The sequence below is a fragment of the Panicum virgatum genome, chromosome 6N, assembly GCF_016808335.1.
Source record: "Panicum virgatum strain AP13 chromosome 6N, P.virgatum_v5, whole genome shotgun sequence".
Classification (NCBI taxonomy): domain Eukaryota; kingdom Viridiplantae; phylum Streptophyta; class Magnoliopsida; order Poales; family Poaceae; genus Panicum; species Panicum virgatum.
In genome coordinates, this window is record NC_053150.1 from 50,961,167 (window position 1) to 50,979,606 (window position 18,440).

At 48.2% G+C, this 18,440-nt stretch overlaps 2 protein-coding genes across 3 annotated transcripts; one reads left to right on the top strand and one right to left on the bottom strand.

Moving 5' to 3' along the window:
- Nucleotides 1-6,743: 6,743 nt before the first annotated feature.
- LOC120679375 (probable E3 ubiquitin-protein ligase ARI8) lies at nt 6,744-13,487 on the top strand. Of its 2 annotated transcripts, XM_039960955.1 has the most exons (16): nt 6,744-7,100; nt 7,568-7,689; nt 8,185-8,287; nt 8,421-8,511; nt 8,764-8,936; nt 9,052-9,153; nt 9,251-9,339; nt 10,135-10,242; nt 10,327-10,417; nt 10,651-10,740; nt 11,249-11,296; nt 11,484-11,555; nt 11,651-11,744; nt 11,840-11,993; nt 12,240-12,437; nt 13,003-13,487. In XM_039960955.1, exons 1-16 carry the CDS (start codon nt 6,897-6,899, stop codon nt 13,058-13,060), a joined length of 1,797 nt encoding a protein of 598 aa, XP_039816889.1. In that variant the 5' UTR covers nt 6,744-6,896; the 3' UTR covers nt 13,061-13,487. The 2 variants fall into 2 exon arrangements, with proteins under 2 accessions (XP_039816889.1, XP_039816888.1); XM_039960954.1 differs by having other exon boundaries at nt 12,240-13,487.
- A 793-nt stretch (nt 13,488-14,280) lies between these two features.
- Nucleotides 14,281-17,960, bottom strand: LOC120678299 (calcium-dependent protein kinase 21-like). The gene is made up of 5 exons (XM_039959427.1): nt 17,953-17,960; nt 17,852-17,899; nt 16,014-16,090; nt 15,252-15,910; nt 14,281-14,412 (listed from the first exon to the last, which is right to left on the bottom strand). Exons 1-5 carry the CDS (start codon nt 17,958-17,960, stop codon nt 14,281-14,283), a joined length of 924 nt encoding a protein of 307 aa, XP_039815361.1.
- Nucleotides 17,961-18,440: the final 480 nt, after the last annotated feature.

An 18,440-nucleotide genomic window follows, 5' to 3' on the forward strand; every position in this document is an offset into this window, starting at 1 on the left:
TCCCCCCACCACCTTCTCTTCTAGGTCCGGTGGCCATGGAGCCCTTCACCGCTGCCGCCGCCACCCCCAGCAACCCTAGATCCTAAGGCCGCCGCCGCCCTCCACCACCCCGGCCGCCGGCGACCTCGCCGGCGGCCGCTCCCCCCACCAACCACCCCTCGGACCCCGGCCACCCCCCTCCCCTAACCCCGGCGCCAACCACCATCGCTGGCTCGAGATTGAAGAAGCACAGTCCACGCGCGGGCCCACCTACCAGCGAGCTGCGCCTCCCTTCTGCGACAGCTCGAGCTCCAGCAGCGCGCGCGATAAATAGCCTCCCCGGTTTCGCTCGGCGGCGAATCGAAGGGAATAAATATTTCGGGTGGATTCGAGGGGCAGTGGGTTAGGGGTTCAGGGCTGGTGTGGCGGTGGTGGTGATGGCTCGTGCTTGAGGAGAAGAGCCGAGTGAGTACCGAGGGAGGAGGGATCTATACCGTATCAAGCGTTTTTTTTTTTATATTTTTCAAAATTATTTTTTCAATTGAGGTGAAATTTCCTCAATTGAGCCATAGAAAGTGCGGCTATGAATTATTCCATTTAATTATAGAAAAATTAGATCTAAATCTAAAGTAAAAAAACTTTATACTAAAACATAGCATATTATATGTCAATGTATAGATCTACTCATGTAGAGTCCAACAAAATTGGATTTTTTATTTTATTATTTTTTTGTGATTTATTATGATTTTTTAAAAATTCAACCAAAATAAATAAAGAAAAAAAAGAAAATAACAAAACCACCGTTCAAAACTGCCCCAGGGGTAATTTGACCGGTTTTGAAAAGTTCAGGGGGGTAGAATATCCGGTTTTATAGTTGAGGGGATTATGTTCTCCACCCCTCGTAGTTGGGGGTGATCTAGACTTCTGCCATTTTAGAATTAGCTCTTGATGAGTAAACTAGACTGACAGTTATACTATATTATTATAAGACACTGTGTATAATATATATTTTTTATGCTAATCAATATATTTATATGATTTCAAGTAGCAACGTACTGGTATATTTGCTAAAAAAACCCCGCTTCGATGTAAAACATCATTACAGATTGTGTATCACAGTTAGTGAAAAACTAGCACTGCTGTTGTAGCTAAAGCATTTGTCGGTACCCCAGGACCGGGGTACTCCCTCTTGCTGTGTCTAGGCGAGAGCCTCGTAGTTATCCTTAACTACGCCCTAACGGTCGCACAGCCGGACCCCTGAGGTCTGGAGCCCTACTCTCAGCAAACGGCCCCGGATCCGCTCCCCGCTTGGGGAGGATCCGGTGACGCCACATGTCCCGGGGGAGGTAGCCCTCAGCCAAAACAGCTGGGGGCCCTGGACCTCCTAGTGAGTTCCGGACCCCCGCCGGGTCCCGGACCCCATATACTATCCGGACCCCTCAGCAGGGAGAAGCCGATACCCCGCCTGGGGCTAGTCCGGGGCCGCCACGTGTCAGTGGGTGCGGGCACGCGCGCGGAACCGCGTAGCTCCCCTGAAAGACTCGCCTACCTACCGTATTCAATACGGTAGGCGGAGCAAGGCCCGAGGCGACTTTTGTCAGGTTGCACTGTTGGTCGCGTGTTACCAAGGCGCACAGTGCAGTCGCTGGCGCCGCCCACGCCGTGTATGTCAGTCTACAATGCCAGTTGGACACGACAACTCGGTTTCGCCCATTATGACGCCTGCACGGTAGCCTCGACAGACTACGCCGCAAGCTACACTACCTCAACGGGCGCCTCGCCGATGGGACAGGAGAAGACCCCCCCACGGTCAAAGAGTCTACAAGACGACGAAGCGTATCCGGCAAGAAATTCTCGATCACTGTAGCACCATTAGTATCTATCTAGTATAGTATACATCCTTGCTGGGCCCACCTGTCGGGGTCCAACGTCTGTGTACGCGTCCTCCTTGCTCTATAAAAAGAGACGCCCGTTAGAGAAAGACTCAGGTCCAGAGGAAGCACGGCTGGGAAGAGGATAGACTCGTTACCAAGAACAATACACCATCCAGTGGACGTAGGGTATTACGCTACGGCGGCTCGAACCACTCTAAATCCGTGTGTTCTTGCGTTCTTGTCCCCCGGACTTGATCGGCCTAATAGCTTAGCACTTTCTCGAGTACTCCCCCTCGGGGAATAGGCGGGTGAGTTCCGCCACCCGGCCGTGGGTACCCCCTAAAGCCCACGACATTTGGCGCCGTCCGTGGGGAGGGTGCAAGCGTTGGCTAGATCTCTAGGCTTCTGAGGCTGAGCTCATCCTCTGCAACAGCGGTGAGAAGATGAAGAGAAGCATGGCGGCACCTACGCCGCATGTCACTATGCCGAGGCAGCAGCGCCCTCGGTGTGGCGGCGCACTGCAGCGGTGCCTGCTGTGCGTCGCCACTACGACACCTCAGAGCCGACGCGGTGGCGCGCAGCGGAGACGCCCGCTGTGCGTCACCTTTCAACATCTCCGCGACGGCTCAAGGTTTTCTCTCAAGCAACCGCCAGGACTCCCCTGCGGCGACATGGCGTCGGCTCAAGGCTTTCTCTCAATATGAAGCCTAGAGCCGACCACTGTGGCCCGGGGGAAGTCTACCGTCGCCCCCTCCCTCGCCAGGACCGAGACTCTCTTGGTGCTGCTACAGATAGGATCCCGCCACCAGGCGCGGGGGCCTAACGCCAGCACCAAGGTCGAGCCGGCGAACGACCGCCCTTCTCCACGCTCCGAGCTCATGAGCACCCAGCTTGTGATAAGCAATCATCGGGCTGGGCTTCCGGCGGCAGACGGCGGCGGCTGGGCCACTCCCATTCAAAGCCAAAGAATTTGTTCTCATGCAAACTAAGCATGAAACAGTTCTTGTGCAAAGGAGGGCCCGGCAAGCTCCCGAGGTGATGCTGGATGATGCTGTATAAGCACGTCCAGACCGCCTTCGCCCCCAACAACTGAGGAATTTCCAAGATGGCAGTTCCACTCCGACCGGAGATGAGCAAGATTCACAGGGCGACGGCTGAAGGTTAACATTAGATAGGATTGAATGTATTTCTCCTTTGTAATAATATGGTGCCTACGTATGGTCCAGAGCGGTAAAGGTCCGCCCTTGTAAACCCGACCTCTGGCTTCATCAGGCAACACCAGCAAGTGGTCCAGAGCGGTAGAGGTCTGCCCTCATAATCCCGATATCTGATGTACACCACTAACCAAGAAATAAAGGAGATTTGCTTCCTCAAGCCTTATCTTTACATTAACTTAACAGCACTCGCCTGACCAGCTTGCATTTTTTGCTAAATGATCCAAATTGAGTTGATGGCTAGTGGTCAGGTTGGAATGCTCCTTCTAGCTGGAAGGCATATCGGACCCCTAGGGACCTGCTCAGGGTAAGTGGTGCCCGTATCCTGGGGAAGAGAAGCTCCGCGCAGCTTAGTCTGGTAATGTACCTTAAGCCTACGTACTTCACTGCCCTGTTATGAGTCCCCTAGTATCCGAGGCTGCTGTTCCTAGGTGTCCCGGGCTCCTTTCTAATATAAGCCTTGGTTTCCTGTGCCATACCGCTAGGTCCGGATACGTATCTTGATGGATCGATAGCGACAGTCCAAGTCCACTCCGGTGGCCCACTCCGGCGGAGACCGCTCGCCACGGTCGACTCAAGTCCACTCCGGTGGCCCGCTCCGGCGGAGACCGCTCGCCACGGTCGACTCAAGTCCACTCCGGTGGCCCGCTCCGGCGGAGACCGCTCGCCACGGTCGACTCAAGTCCACTCCGGTGGCCCGCTCCGGCGGATACCGCTCGCCACGGTCGACTGGAGCCGGGTCCGGGGAAGTGGTGCTCGCTCCCTGGGCAGATCAAGGTCCGTGTAGCCGCTTAGCTTGGTTCCGTACCCTAAGCCTGCACCTTCACCGCCCTGCGGAGTGCGCTCTAGTACCTGAACCTGGCAACAAGTGTTGCGGCCTTGAAGGGGTCCGGAGCACCCGCTCACAACGTAAGCACGACAACGCAATCCGAATTGTGTCACGATAAATGGCCCCACCCACGGGTTGGTACCTCTCCCGAGGTGGGCCCGGGGGCCACTGTCGGTACCCCAGGACCGGGGTACCCCCTCTTGCTGTGTCTAGGCGAGAGTCTCGTAGTTATCCTTAACTACGCCCTAACGGTCGAATAGCCGAACCCCTGAGGTCCGGAGCCCTACTCTCCGCAAACGGCCCCGGATCCGCTCCCCGCTTGGGGAGGATCCGGTGACGCCACATGTCCTGGGGGAGGTAGCCCTCGGCCAAAACAGCTGGGGGCCCCGGACCTCCCAGGGAGTTCCGGACCCCCGCCGGGTCCCGGACCCCATATACTATCCGGACCCCTCAGCAGGGAGGAGCCGATACCCCACCTGGGGCTGGTCCGGGGCCGCCACGTGTCAGTGGGTGCGGGCACGCGCGCGGAACCGCGTGGCTCCTCCTGGAAGACTCGCCTACCTACCGTATTCAATACGGTAGGCGGAGCAAGGCCCGAGGCGATTTTTGCCAGGTTGCACTGTTGGTCGCGTGTTACCAAGGCGCACAGTGCAGTCGCTGGCGCCGCCCACGCCGCGTATGTCAGTCTACAATGCCAGTTGGACACGACGGCTCGGTTTCGCCCATTATGACGCCTGCACGGTAGCCTCGACAGACTACGCCGCAAGCTACACTACCTCAACGGGCGCCTCGCCGATGGGATAGGAGAAGACCCCCCCACGGTCAAAGAGTCTACAAGACGACGAAGCGTATCCGGCAAGAGATTCTCGATCACTGTAGCATCATTAGTTTCTATCTAGTATAGTATACATCCTTGCTGGGCCCACCTGTCAGGGTCCAACGTTTGTGTACGCGTCCTCCTTGCTCTATAAAAGGAGACGCCCGTTAGAGAAAGACTCAGGTCCAGAGGAAGCACGGCTGGAAAGAGGGTAGACTCGTTACCAAGAACAATACACCATCCAGTGGACGTAGGGTATTACGCTCCGGCGGCCCGAACCACTCTAAATCCGTGTGTTCTTGCGTTCTTGTCCCCAGACTTGATCGGCCTAATAGCTTAGCACTTTCCCGAGTACTCCCCCTCGGGGAATAGACGGGTGCGTTCCGCCACCCGGCCGTGGGTACCCCTAAAGCCCACGACAGCATTGTATTGTAGAAATCACTACACCGTCTAGTAATATGTGATGTATTTCATTTAGTCCACTGATTAGGACTAAATAGAGAATGCCACTATGTGATGTATTTCAGTTAGTATCTTCAATATCTGATCTCTAGATGCAGCGCCACTAAACATCAGTCATCTGACAGCCATGAATATCTAGGACTGACTCCTTTAACGTCAGGAGTTCAGGATTGTGGTTGGTAGCTAGCTAGCCGCATGCTTGTGCGTGTGCTATAGCATGACACGGGCAAAGACTATGTGTGTGGTGTCAATCATCAAATGATCAAATTATGTACGTTGGAGCCGTGCTGCGCATGGCATGCTGTGGACCATAGATTCTAACAAACACCGGCCATCATCGCTTGAAGGGATGTGCAGAATACCGCAGTCATTGTTCTGTCGGTCATGATCGGCGAAGCTTATCGTACACAATTTGTATTTTATTTGACAGTAGTCATTTCTCGGAGGATTTAGGGGTGGTTTGGGTAGATCTTTAGGTTTGCCAAAGCTCTCTTTGGCAACTTGAAGCCTTGAGACTTGAATAGAGGCAGCCAGTATGGGGTTCTTAGTCACAAGTTAGTTGGGCCAAATCTAGTTTCTAATCAAGTTATCAAGGTCCCTATGTGCCACAATCACAATAAATTGTAGAATAATTTGTAGGAAGATTCATTTGGACACTGTATTTCGCGTTTCAATCTTATTCACACTGTTTATGATATATTAGGCAAAAAAAGTTTCTGCCAAGCTTCAGTTATCTTTAGCATACAGACCAAACACCGTATTTATTTATGGGCTAACTATAGGCACTTTCATAAACAATTGCTATACATTTGAATATTAGCTCACAAGTGGGTTTCATATAACCAAATTAATAAAAATATCAAAGTTTATTTGAGGTGTTTTTTTTTTACTTCGTGAACAGGAGAAATGTGTTCTTTCCCCCTTAAAAACTGTTGCGTTCCATTTCTCGAGGTCCACCATACTACAAATAGGCTAAAAGAAGCACGCCGATTATATATGTGTTGTCACCTAAACTTACCATCTTAAGTTTAGCATTGGCTCAACAAAGACAATAAATTCAAATAACGGGCAACATTTTGCAATGAGGATTGGATGACTGCAACTACCTTATTAACGCGCTAACTTACACATAAGCAAATTTGGTTGTTTATTTTGTTGTTGTATATTAGAGACTAGATTGACATCACCTTATTTAAACTTGTACTCTCTCCGTATAGGAAAAAATATCTTTTTGGATAAAATTAAAGTTAAACATTGGAAATATAAATCATGAATAACTTTTAATTTATTGAGTTTGAAAAAGTAAAAGCCATATGAATAGGATAATTTTTAAAAGAACTTTCAAAAATATACATATACTACTTTTCAATAAATATTTTTATAAAAATAAGCAGCTCGGTTTCGAGAGACATATGTTACTCGAACTAGACAAGTCAAACCGTGAAGAAAACGAGGAGCCAATACGATCCCTTTTATATAAGCTTCGGTTAACCCCGTGCTAACCATGATCGCTTTCCCAAATCACGCCTCTCCCGGCGTATAGAAAACCCAAAACGCCATTAAAAAACGCAGTCCACCATTACGGTGCCGACTCGGGCACGCAACTCCGCCGATCTCCTCCCACCCCCAAACCCCCCCTACCCCGCCCCGCCTCGCCGGAACCCTAGCCCCCGGCCGCCCCCTCCCCTTCCCTCCGCCGGATCCCCCGATCGCCCGGCGCGATGGACTCCGACGTCGAGATGAACGCCGCCAGCGACGAGGAGGTGATGGACGACGAGGACTACTACGACTACGACTACTGCTACAGCGATGCGGGCGACGACGGGAGCGGCGGCGGTGACAGCGAAGGGGAGCTGGTGGCCGGGGACTACGACGAGGGCCTCGAGGCCGAGGGGACCGACGAGGTGGTCTCCAGGCGGGAGCAGGTGAGGCGATGTTCGGATGTGTTTGAATAGACTGGAAAACCGGCGTGCTCGTGTGAAATGCTCTGGTTTTTTTAGTTGTTGGGTAGGTGATTCGCCAGTGAGCTGAGGCTTTTGGTGATATTTTCTGATACTGTAGCGCTGGAGTGGTAGCTGGTTAGATCGATTCACCATTAGAGTGAAGTGTTACAGGATCGACGTCTAATTGATGTTTATGTCAGTGCTGTGTGGCTGATAGAATGATGATGCTTCTCTATATGTGCTAAAAACATATACCTGTGTGTTGAAATTGAGCTTAACAGTAGGTTGCTAGCTACTACCTTGCACCTAGATGGATGATTTGCCGCCTCAGTATCAGTGTATCACACTTGGGCTCATCTCTGCTTATGTTGATTTACTTTTGTACCCATAATATTGTTTCGTGGGATGCTCTTGAGTTTCGCTAAAGGGTTTTTGTTTGCTATGAACAGACCTTCGCGGTTTTAAGCGAAGAAGTTATCTCTGAACGTCAAGAAGAAGATATAAGCAAAGTATCTGCTGTGTTATCAATTAACCGGGAAGAGGCATGTGTTCTCCTGCATCACTATAAATGGTGAGTTTGCTATGCTAGTTCTCCACCAAATTTCATTTCTGAAGCCAGTAAACCCCTAAAAACATTTGTAATGGCGTTTATCCACATTATACAGTATTCTAGTAATATACAAGCTACTCAAACCAAATTGTACTCGATGTCATCTCTTTGAACAAGAGTATCATACAGCTGATGGTGTGGGTTGTTTCTTTTTTAATGTTGAAAATTGCATCTATGTTGAAAATGGGCATCGGATGTACTGTATGTGATTTTCTATTTTTCCATAGACTTGCATTTGTAGTTTTGTACTTGAGACTCCAAAATTGAAAACTGCTATCTTTGCAAATCTGAGCCTAGTAATTTCCCATTTGGTCCCTGGGCTTCACAAAAGACAATGCACATGGACAATGATAAATAAAATCTGATCTAGAAGCAATGCACTGACATTTTCGTATTGCCAAATTGTGTGGAAGTGGAACTAATGCCATACATTTGCGTTCTGTATTCACTATGCAGGAACATCAGCAAGTTGAGTGATGAATGGTTTGCCGATGAAGAAAAAGTCCGCCATACTGTTGGCTTACTTTTGAATGGAAATGACCTTCCTCGCTTGAGGAAGGCAAGCTTTGTTTATTTGTATTAGTTATGCCCCCCCCCACCCCCCATCAAATCAGCGTGTCTGATCTGATAGAGCCTTTGGCCCTGAAATATGTTCATCATTTCTTAATCTCTAACATCTCTTTTCGTTGCAGCTAACTTGTGGAATATGTTTTGAAGGGTATTCTTCTGATATGATGAGCTCTGCTGGTTGTGCTCATTTTTATTGCCATGAATGTTGGGAAGGTCTCTCTCTCCCTTTCTCTCCTTTGTCTCTATGGTTGCATGTTCAGTCATGTTTTGTGATCCTTCTGTTGTGAGGAGTAGACTAGAGAATTATTGTAGAGTATTATGCATACATAGAATAATGATATTCAATCGGAGCATGTCTACTTTTGCTTATTAGTTCATCATGTTACATATTATTTTTACTTCAATGTAATTCTCTCCTTCATCCTAAGAAAGGAAATTTCTGATGGCTCAAGTCAAATTTTGTAGGCTATATTAGTGCTGCAATAAGTGGTGGTCCAGGATGCTTATCGTTGCGGTGTCCTGATCCATCATGTGGTTCTATGGTTCTTCAAGGGATGGTTAATAAATTAGCCAAAGATGAGGATAAAGAAAAATTTGCACGATTTCTCTTACGTGCATATGTTGAAGGTAGCAAGAAGGTAATAAGTTTGAGCAAGCTGACTGATTCTTCAAACTTCATGGTTCCTTTTGTTTTATACCATGTTCTCTTTTTTCTTCTGTAAATTCATTTATTACATTTATCATTTCATGCAGACTAAATGGTGTCCAGCTCCTGACTGTACATGTGCAGTGGAGTTTCTTGGTGACGAGAACTATGATGTCTTATGCAATTGCAAGTTCAATTTTTGCTGGAATGTATGCTGGTTCCATTCTCCTAATGACTTAGCTTTCATTTTCATGGGTCCTAGTGATCAAGTAGTAAGGCTTTATCAATATTCATTACCATTTGCAGTGCACCGAGGAAGCTCATCGACCAGTGAATTGTGAGACTGTATCTAAGTGGATATTGAAGAACAGCGCAGAATCTGAAAATATGAACTGGTTTGTCACAAACTCAATACTGTAATACTTTATGCAATTTTCAAGTTCTGTTTTCAATTTCAATGTCACCATGTTTTAGTTCAGACAGGACAGGACTTCCTTGATTGTGTTTTGAACAATGCAATCTATTATGATCCTCCTCCACCCCCTGATTATTTGTTTTGTAACATTCCATGTTTCGGTTCAGACTTAGCATAATGCCAATTAGTTCCAGTATGTGGTTGGAGCGTGATGTCCTATTTCTTTGCCAACCTTTTAGCAATTTAACTGTGAGATGGTGAATAATCGTGCATAAGTTTAGTTGTACACTTGTACTGCACATGTTTTGGGCAAAATCATTATGAGTGATTTAAGGTGACTTAGAAGTGGGTGGGGAAGCGATGCCCAATATTTCTGTGAGGTTAGGTCATGTCTTTTCAACTCTGGAAAATGTGTTAGCAATTTTAGTACAGTTTTAGGTTAACCTTTTTTTAATTCATCTCCAGCCTACCCTGACATGCTTGGGATTAAAATGCTTTGCTGTTACAGCTGTAATTTAGGATGCCTAGTTTGCTTTGAGGTGGATTCTGAATACTTTGGGATTAATTCATTTTACATTTCTTTGTCTTGCTTTCTGAAAAATTAACGTACTAGGCACATGACAAGACTCTGATTAACAGAACCTGGCAATGCTAGTGCATAGTAATAACATTTACATGACATTCAGATACTGTCAATATCATGTTTAGCTGATAATTGTGTTCCTTATGGCAAGTTGCATGAAAAGGTTTATCATGTTATGTTCAATCATTTCAGGATACTGGCTAATTCTAAGCCTTGTCCAAAATGCAAACGGCCAATAGAGAAAAACCAGGGATGCATGCATATGACTTGCACCCCTCCTTGCAAATTCGAGTTCTGCTGGTATAGTTCCTTCCACTGCTTTAAAGATTTACAGTACACATGTCATGTTTTAGCTTCTTTCGTCTGAGGTTCTTTGTATTTTAGGTTATGTCTGGGTGCATGGTCAGATCATGGAGAGAGAACTGGTGGCTTTTATGCCTGCAATCGTTACGAATCAGCAAAGAAAGAGGGAGTTGTATGTCTTCTTATCATGCATTTTATAGAAATATTTTAAAAAAAAATTCTATTATGATTATTATATTATTTATGCGACTGCTGCTGCAGTGGGATTAAGTGTTTCAGTTTTATTGTTGGAGAATAGCAGCTCATCTTATTTGGGGTGCTGTTATGGTTTTCTGTGGTTCTGAATGCACTGTTCTGTTCTTCTCCATGGATATTTTGTTCTGAACTTAATTACTTATGTTGCAGTATGATGAGACTGAAGCAAGGAGGGAAAGAGCTAAAAACTCGCTTGAGCGATATATGCATTACTATGAGCGCTGGGCATCAAATCAGACAGTATGTTCATATACCCAAGTGTACATTGAATATATTTGTTTTCTGCTCGTGCTGTAATGCTATCAACATTATCGCTTATCTTGTTATGCTATTAGTCTATTACTCTATCACGTAAGCTATAGTTGAGGACTACTATTTGGTAATATTGTGTTGGCTGTGCTTATACAAGAATAATGTCTTAACCAAATATGTTTTCTCAACCGTATACAATCCAGGTCTAGCATTGTTTTGAGGTCCATGATTATTTTTGAGACTCGGTTTCATGACGATTGTCTCCGTCAAAATGATTTCTCACCTTTTGATGTGTATGCATAATATCTAATTATTTCATAGCTACCAAGAAGTTAAAGCACAGCCAAAAGACATATTTTTACACCTGATGTACATAGTTCTAGATACCTGGTGCATGTTAGTGTTCGGCATTCAGATGCTTTCGTATTTCTTAATGTATATTTGAAACTATCAACTGTAGTTCCTGTTCTGATGTGATGTTTGCCTTCATTGACAGTCGAGGCAGAAGGCCCAAGCGGATCTGCACAAAGTGGAAAAGGAACAAGTAAGAAAATAAATAATATTATTATGGCCTTGAGGGCTCTCGAAGTGTTCCATGTAGAATTTATCTGCTTGTATTGAGTGGTTTCTAATGTTCTTCTGCGCTCTACTATCTATATTGCAGTCTTGAGCCTGATTTCCTTCCATTATAGACTAACCATATGCTTTTTCACTATTCCTCTGTGTCTCAGCTTGCAAAGTTAACTGACATTTTTGGGATACCAGAGACCCAGCTGAAGTTCATAATTGAAGCTTGGTCGCAGGTCTGCTATCGTATCTTTTATATTACAGTTTCAATGAATTTTGTAATTTACAATATTTTCTCATCTGAAGCTTTCACTACTATATTGTTTGGCAGATTATAGAATGCAGGAGAGTGCTGAAATGGACATATGCTTATGGCTACTATCTAGATGATAAGGTCAAGAGTGAATTTTTCGAGTACCTTCAAGGTTATTATTTCCACGGAATGTCAACATTATTACTGAGGTTTATTATTACTTGCGGAAACTTTCGGAGCAGCAATGAATACTATTTTTTTTTACAGGTGAAGCTGAGTCTGGTTTGGAATGTCTGCATCAATGTGCCGAGAAAGATTTGCAAGCATTTTTGCCTTCTTTGAAACCTGATAGCAACGAAACTATGACATCATCAGCTGCGGATTTTGGTGATTTCCGCGTGAAGCTTGCTGGGCTCACGAGGTAGTACATTTGCCATACTTTAGATCATGGTGTTGCAGTACTGTTTACAATGCTTGATATCAGGGGTTCTACTAGTTTTTGGTTTTACCATTCTTATATCTTTTGCCCAGTACCTTTGTGTGTTTCCAATATCATAGAAACACTTTTTGAGCCCCTGCTCATAGAAGGGTGTCATCTTCCGATTGTTCTATTTCCTTTGCTGAACTTTGTTTACAGTTGTGATGACTCTGCTAAATTTCACTGCAGTGTTACTCGGAATTACTTTGAGAATCTTGTTCGAGCTTTGGAAGCTGGGTTGGAGGATGTCCGTGCTGCTGGCCAGGCCGGTGCTACATCCAGCACGGCCACCAGTTCCAAGAAAGGTGGAACTAAATCCAAGAAGAAGCAACACTCTAAACCATCATCTGACCACACTGATGACAGGTGGCCCTGCGAGCGCTGCACATATCGGTGGCGTCTATTTGCAGCGCGCGCGGCTGGCCGCGATTCCATCGCAGAAGCCGCCCCGCTGCTGCTCCCCCGCCTTCCACCGCCATCCCCGGCTTCGGCGCCGTCGCCACCGCCTACCACCGCCGCCGCCGCTAACCAAGCTCGCCGCCGCGCCGCCCGTCCATCGTCGCCTCCTCCTCGACCCCGCCGCCGGCCACCGCCCACCGGATGTCCGGCCCTGCCCGGCTGGCGGCGCGGGCCTCGCCCTCTGCCGGCCAACCCGCCACCTCCGCCGGGCCGCCGCCGCCCCCGGCCCCTCCTCTAGGACCGCCGGCCATGGAAGCCCCGGCAACCCGGAACCCTAAAGTTCCGCCGCCTCGACCCCCAACCCGGCCGCCGGCGACCTCGCCGGCGGCCATTTCGCCCACCTACCACCCCTCCCCCTCCACCCTCCCCCAAGCTCGCCGGCTGCCGCCCCCCTCCCCAGGCTGGAGGTAGAAGATGAACAGGGCGGGCGCCGCGCGTGTTCTGTGATGCGTCGCTAGGAAATCGCGCGCGTGATGAATAGACTTTGCGGCACATATCTCAACCTTCCTACAGTGGATGCGTGCAGTGTCTGCGAAAAAATTAGGTACTAGATGAGGGAACAGCTCAAGGGAGCCCCCTCAAGAAAATCTCAAAGCTCATGAGACAGAGGGGTGCTCTCCCTCCTGCATCGGATGTCATGAGGAAGCTTCCAGCAGTTGTGATGGTTGGGGTTCATTTGGTTTGCTAGTCTGTGTGTGCTGTTCCTTGTAAATATTAGCTGTGAAGTGCTGTGTCTATGTGGTGGGTTTTGCAGCTGACCGACCTGTGAAACTGAACTTGGAGGTAGCTCTATTTATTCCCACAAAATATTCCAGGGTCCTTGTATTTGCATCTAAGGACTTGACTATGGTTATACTTACCTAGACTGCTAAGTGTATATTACCACGCCTTGCATCATGTTAATCTGGGTGCTCTTAAAGATGGCTAAAACTGTAACCTCGATGGTATGCTCACTTCCAGTTCCCTGTTTCTGTGAAAGTTTGTTTTCATCACCTCTTGGGAGTTGTTGGTATTAATGTGAATATGTTTGTTCGTCCTGTTCCTCTACCTCCTCTCTTCTCTCTTTTTTTTTTTGCAAATATAAGTTTGAATCATCGAGAAATGAATTTTGTGTCCGATGAGCATCAACAGCAATCGATGTTCTTTTCGTGGTTGATCGTGGCTACCGGCTGAGGCACATCATCGACTCCAAAGTCCAGAGTCCAAAGTGGTCTCAAACTGGTGGGGGTCTGGCTTTCACGTAGGGATGGCAATGGGTTGAAACCCGACAGGTATCACTAACTCAAATCCGCACCCGCCAAGGTAAAATTATACCTATTAAAAAACCCATACCCGTCACGGGTATGATTTCATGTTCGTACATGTGCAGGTTTTTTTTACCCACGGGTTTCCCGTACCCGGTAGAAGAAGCAATAAAATTTAATAGAAAGCATAAACAAATAGACAATGCATTATAGGCAAATGAGTCTATGAGTAGGTAATCATCTATGAGAATGGAAGTACATGAGTCTAAGTCTCTCTTAGCATGTGATTGGACCTTATTTTGATACAAGGCCTTGTGACATTAGTATTTTAGGTTATATGTTGTCGGGTTTATTGTATCCACGTGTTTGCGGGTTTGGGTACTTGGAGAACAAACCCGCAGCCGCAAACCCGATGGGTACGAAGTTTATCCCATTAAGAAACCCGCGGGTATAGAATTTAGTCCATACCCGCACTCTAATGGAGCAAAAACCCATCGAGTTTCGGGTACCCGTTGCCATCCCTAGTTTCACGACATGTCCTTGCAGAGCTTCCGGCTGAGGCTGTTGAAGTTGGCCCTGGAGTACTGGCGCGAGCCGTTCCTCCAGTCTGTGCCGGCCTTCATCATGAGCTCGAACTCCTGGTAGCTGATGCGTCCGTCCTGGTCGGCAGGGGCGGAGCCACCACTAGGGCGAGCCCGGGCGGCCGCCCTAGGTCCCCTTGGCCGAGCAGTAGAGGATATCCTCAGACCTCAGTTCTCCACGCCGCCGGGAAGGGAGCAAATCGCGGCGGCGCCTGCCAGAAGCGAGGACGACGCTGAAATTTGAGAGGAAGACAGGCAACCGCGTACTGGGCCGAGACTTAGTGGCTCGTGGGCCGAGTATTGGGCTGCGGGACGCTTCAGGCTTCAGCCCAGCGCAGCCTAGGGTTTGCGTGGGGTTTGGTGGCCGCTTGGCCAGCAGCCCAAGCCAGCCGCGCGACGCGACCGCACCCCCGGCCCCCGCCCGCCTGCGCCTGCCGCAGCTCGTCGCCTCGTCCTCTGGCCTTTGCGCCCGCCGCCCGGCCGCCCGTCGGCCGTCGCCCCATCGCCCCGTCCGACCGTCCGGCCGTCTCGTGCACCGCTGCAGGCCGCCTCGGGCAGCCCTCGGCGGCAGCACCTCCCGCCGGCCGCGCGCGCGGCCCACCCGCAGCCCGCCTCGGCACTCGGCGGCGGCGCCTCCCGCCGGCTGCTCGCCTGGCCGCCTGCAGCCTGCCTCGACCGGTGGACGGAGGTGGAGGCAGCCGGCGGGGGCGTGGGGCGGCGGCCGGTGGACGGAGGGCGGAGGCGGCCGGCGGCCGGCGCCGTGGGCTGCAGCGGCCCTGCGCTGCTGCGCCGGAGCGGCCGGAGGCCTGGAGCGCCGGGCACCGGCGGCCAGCGAGCCTGCACGCGCGCCTTCCGTGGCTCGTTGCACTGTTTCACTGGTACTGTTCCGCCCTAGGTCACTTGTCAGGCTGGCTTGCCCACTGCTGGTCGGTGTCGACGTCGCGGATGATGTCGAGGATGACCTGGTCGTTGGGCCCCAGCTCCTCCCTGAGCTCCTCCAGCTCGATGAAGCCGCTGCCGTCCTTGTCGAAGTAGCTGAAGGCCGACGCCAGGTACTGGTCGTTGGTCATCTTCTTGAGGTGCAGCGACACCGCCACGAACTCGTCGCAGTCGAGCGTCCCGTTGCCGTCCGTGTCCGCCGCCTCCATGAGCATCCAGATCTCCGACTCGGGCACCGGCTGGCCGTTGATGTGGAGGCCGTCCATGAGCTCCTCCAGCGACAGATTGCCGTTCTGGTCCTTGTCCATGAGCCGGAACATCTGCACGTACTTGTCCAGCTCCTCCACCGGCAGGTTGCGCGCCACCACGGCCAGCGCCTTCTTCTTGAACTTGTTCATGGCGGAGAACTGCTGCAGCCGCTCCCGCACGGCGTCGCCCAGCGACACGTTGGGCGCCGCGTCCGCGTCCCTGAGCCACGGGTGCTCCAGGACCTGCCTCGCCGTGAGCCGGGTGGAGGGGTCCGGGTCGAGCATCCTCCAGACCAGGTCCTTGGCGTTGCCGGACACCCGCGGCCACGGCTCCCGGTTGAAGTCGATGCCGCCGCGGAGGATCGCCTGCGCGATCTTCTCGTCGTTGTCTGCATTGTTTGTTTGTTTGCTGCTCATCAGCGTCATGCATGATCATGATCAGCGCAGAGGAAAAGGAAAGGTCGTCACCGGTGGGTGATCATCGCCGCCTACCTCCCCAGAAGGGCGGGACGCCGCAGAGGAGGATGTAGAGCATGACGCCGGCACTCCAGATGTCCACCTCCGGCCCGGGGAAAGGTTATTCATCGCGCGCGTGAGTGGTGCTGGAGCATCGCAGAAGGTTCCAGTGGAGCGGATATACCTTGGATTGCGTGCTATACATACGTTCAGACTAAAAAAATCTCTATTTCGCAAACCGATTGTCCAAATTTAATTTTGACTACATTGTAGTGATCCTTACGTTGAGATCTTCGAAACTAGATCACACTTGCTTACATTTGAAAAAAATAAACAACTTTCTTTTTTGTTCTAAAACGTTTTTCTTTGTTCTTAGAACAGTTAATTTTGTTTTTGCCGTACCTTGTTTTAGCTTTACACCTATCCCTCTTATGATGAATATCTCTCGGAATATTTATTGGGAACATTTTTTTGGAACTTCCGTGGAAACGAAAACACTTTGAATATCTCAGAACAATTTGAATTGTTTCCAAACAAATCTAAATATCTCGGAACAAATAGAACTATTCCAAACAAATTCGAAATGTTCCAAACATTCCGAACATTCTAAAATGTTCCAGAACAACCGAACAAAACAGATAGTTTTGCCTGAATATCTTGGAACAAATTGAACTGTTTCCAAACAATCTAAATGTCTTGGAACAATTAGAATTGTTCCAAACAAATTCGAAATGTTTCAAACATTCCGAACATTCTAAAATGGCTCGTGCTTGAGGAGAAGAGCCGAGTGAGTACCCAGGGAGGAGGGATCTATACCGTATCAATGGGCAGGTGGATGGGCCATCTTGTTGGGCCTATCAGTGTGCGTACGCCATCTCGTGGCTCAAAACGATGTCCCTCCTCTCTCTTCTCGCAGCTTTTTTTATCTAGAAGAAATTCCCCTCAATCAAAAAAAAAATCCAAGAAGGAAACCGATGGGCGACAGCAATGAAGATAGAGATAAATCCATGTGTTTAACTGTAGCTGGTGGGGCTAGAAGAATTTGGATAGAGACAGATAAATGCTGAAGCACATGTGTTTGTGATTTGGACACAGACAAATAGATAACTTAGACAAAACAGTCAGAACCCAAACCAAGAACAAGGGGAAGATGCAAGACGAGTGCGCAAGTGAGATCGATCAGGTAGGCAGGCAGAGGCCATTGGTTGGCGACAGGCAGCACCACTCAACTAAGCAACTCGGTGGCATGCATAGAGATTACTTGCTTGTACTTCTTTGTGGTACATGGGAACTTGCTTCTTTGCCGAGTGTTTTTTTGGCACTTGGCATACAAGATATTTGCCGAGTGCTAGAGAAATACACTCGGCGAAGAGAAATTCAAAGCACATTTTGAAGCAGTAAATTAATTCAAATTAAAAAGCGTTCAACTGCAAAGTTGTATAACTTCTCAAGATGTACAACTTTTATTTTGGTCATTTCTTCATTCGATAAAGCGATAGTAACGTTGTTCACAAAATCTATATCTCTCATATAGTTTTCTGAAACTAGAAGAGAGATATATATAAGATTTGTGAACATTGTTACTACCAATATTTGGTCAGTTCTCTCTCCAAATGCATTCCTTCTAGGATTTGTCTATCGATTTTTAACAAGCGTGATGTCTTGTGCTTGCAGTTAGGATTTGCTATATGGGAGCCACCTCATGGACCTTACAAGATGATGAAATATTCGTGGAAAAACCACACCGAAGTTGGTGCGTTGAGGCATTGCTCATTTGCAGTCATGGCATTGCATGGCTGCATACTTTCAGAGATTCAGGTCTGTGCATCATTGCCAGCAACAGATGATCCATTGAATATACGGATTTCATTGCTAAGTTTCTCTTCCATATTTCAGGCACCACCAAAGAGTAGAAAGATATTCTATGCAGAGCTTCATATAGTGGGCGAAGAAGGTGCTAAAGTGCTGCGAGTACTTGGACATAGAGTCAAGACGATGACGAAACTGAGCTCTCCAAACATTCTTTCAGAAGTGCACTTGGCAGCTGAAGTGCTGCAAAAGAAGATCGACGAGAAGTCTTACCTTCTCCTCAACACAGAAAGTCTTACCTTCTCATATAGTTTCAGGAAACTAGAAAAGAGATATATAAGATTTATGAATATTGTTACTACCACTATTTCGGATGAACAAATGACCAAAATAAAAATTATAGATCTTCAAAAGTTATACAACTTTGTAGTTGCACACTTTTAATTTGAATTAATTTTAGCCAACAAAAAGTACGTTTGAATATCTCAAATTTGAAATTTGAATTTAACCTCGGATAGAGAAACTACCAAATAAAAGTTGTAGATCTCAAAAAGTTATGAAACTATGTAGTTGACAAGTTTTTATTTGAGATCATCTTGTCAATAAAAAACTAAGTTGTAGCTTTTTTGCCAAGTGCAAAAATAAAACACACAA

Excerpts from the sequence above, each read along its gene's own strand:
- LOC120679375 (XM_039960954.1), top strand. The coding sequence starts at position 6,897 with ATGGACTCCGACGTCGAGATGAACGCCGCCAGCGACGAGGAGGTGATG. Across the intron at positions 8,288-8,420 it reads ACCTTCCTCGCTTGAGGAAG|CTAACTTGTGGAATATGTTT; the intron begins GCAAGCTTTGTT and ends TTTTCGTTGCAG. Across the intron at positions 8,937-9,051 it reads ATGTTGAAGGTAGCAAGAAG|ACTAAATGGTGTCCAGCTCC; the intron begins GTAATAAGTTTG and ends CATTTCATGCAG.
- LOC120678299 (XM_039959427.1), bottom strand. Across the intron at positions 16,091-17,851 it reads GAAATATGGAAGAGAAACTT|CGGGCCGGAGGTGGACATCT; the intron begins AGCAATGAAATC and ends ATAACCTTTCCC. Across the intron at positions 15,911-16,013 it reads CGTCCCGCCCTTCTGGGGAG|ACAACGACGAGAAGATCGCG; the intron begins GTAGGCGGCGAT and ends CAAACAATGCAG.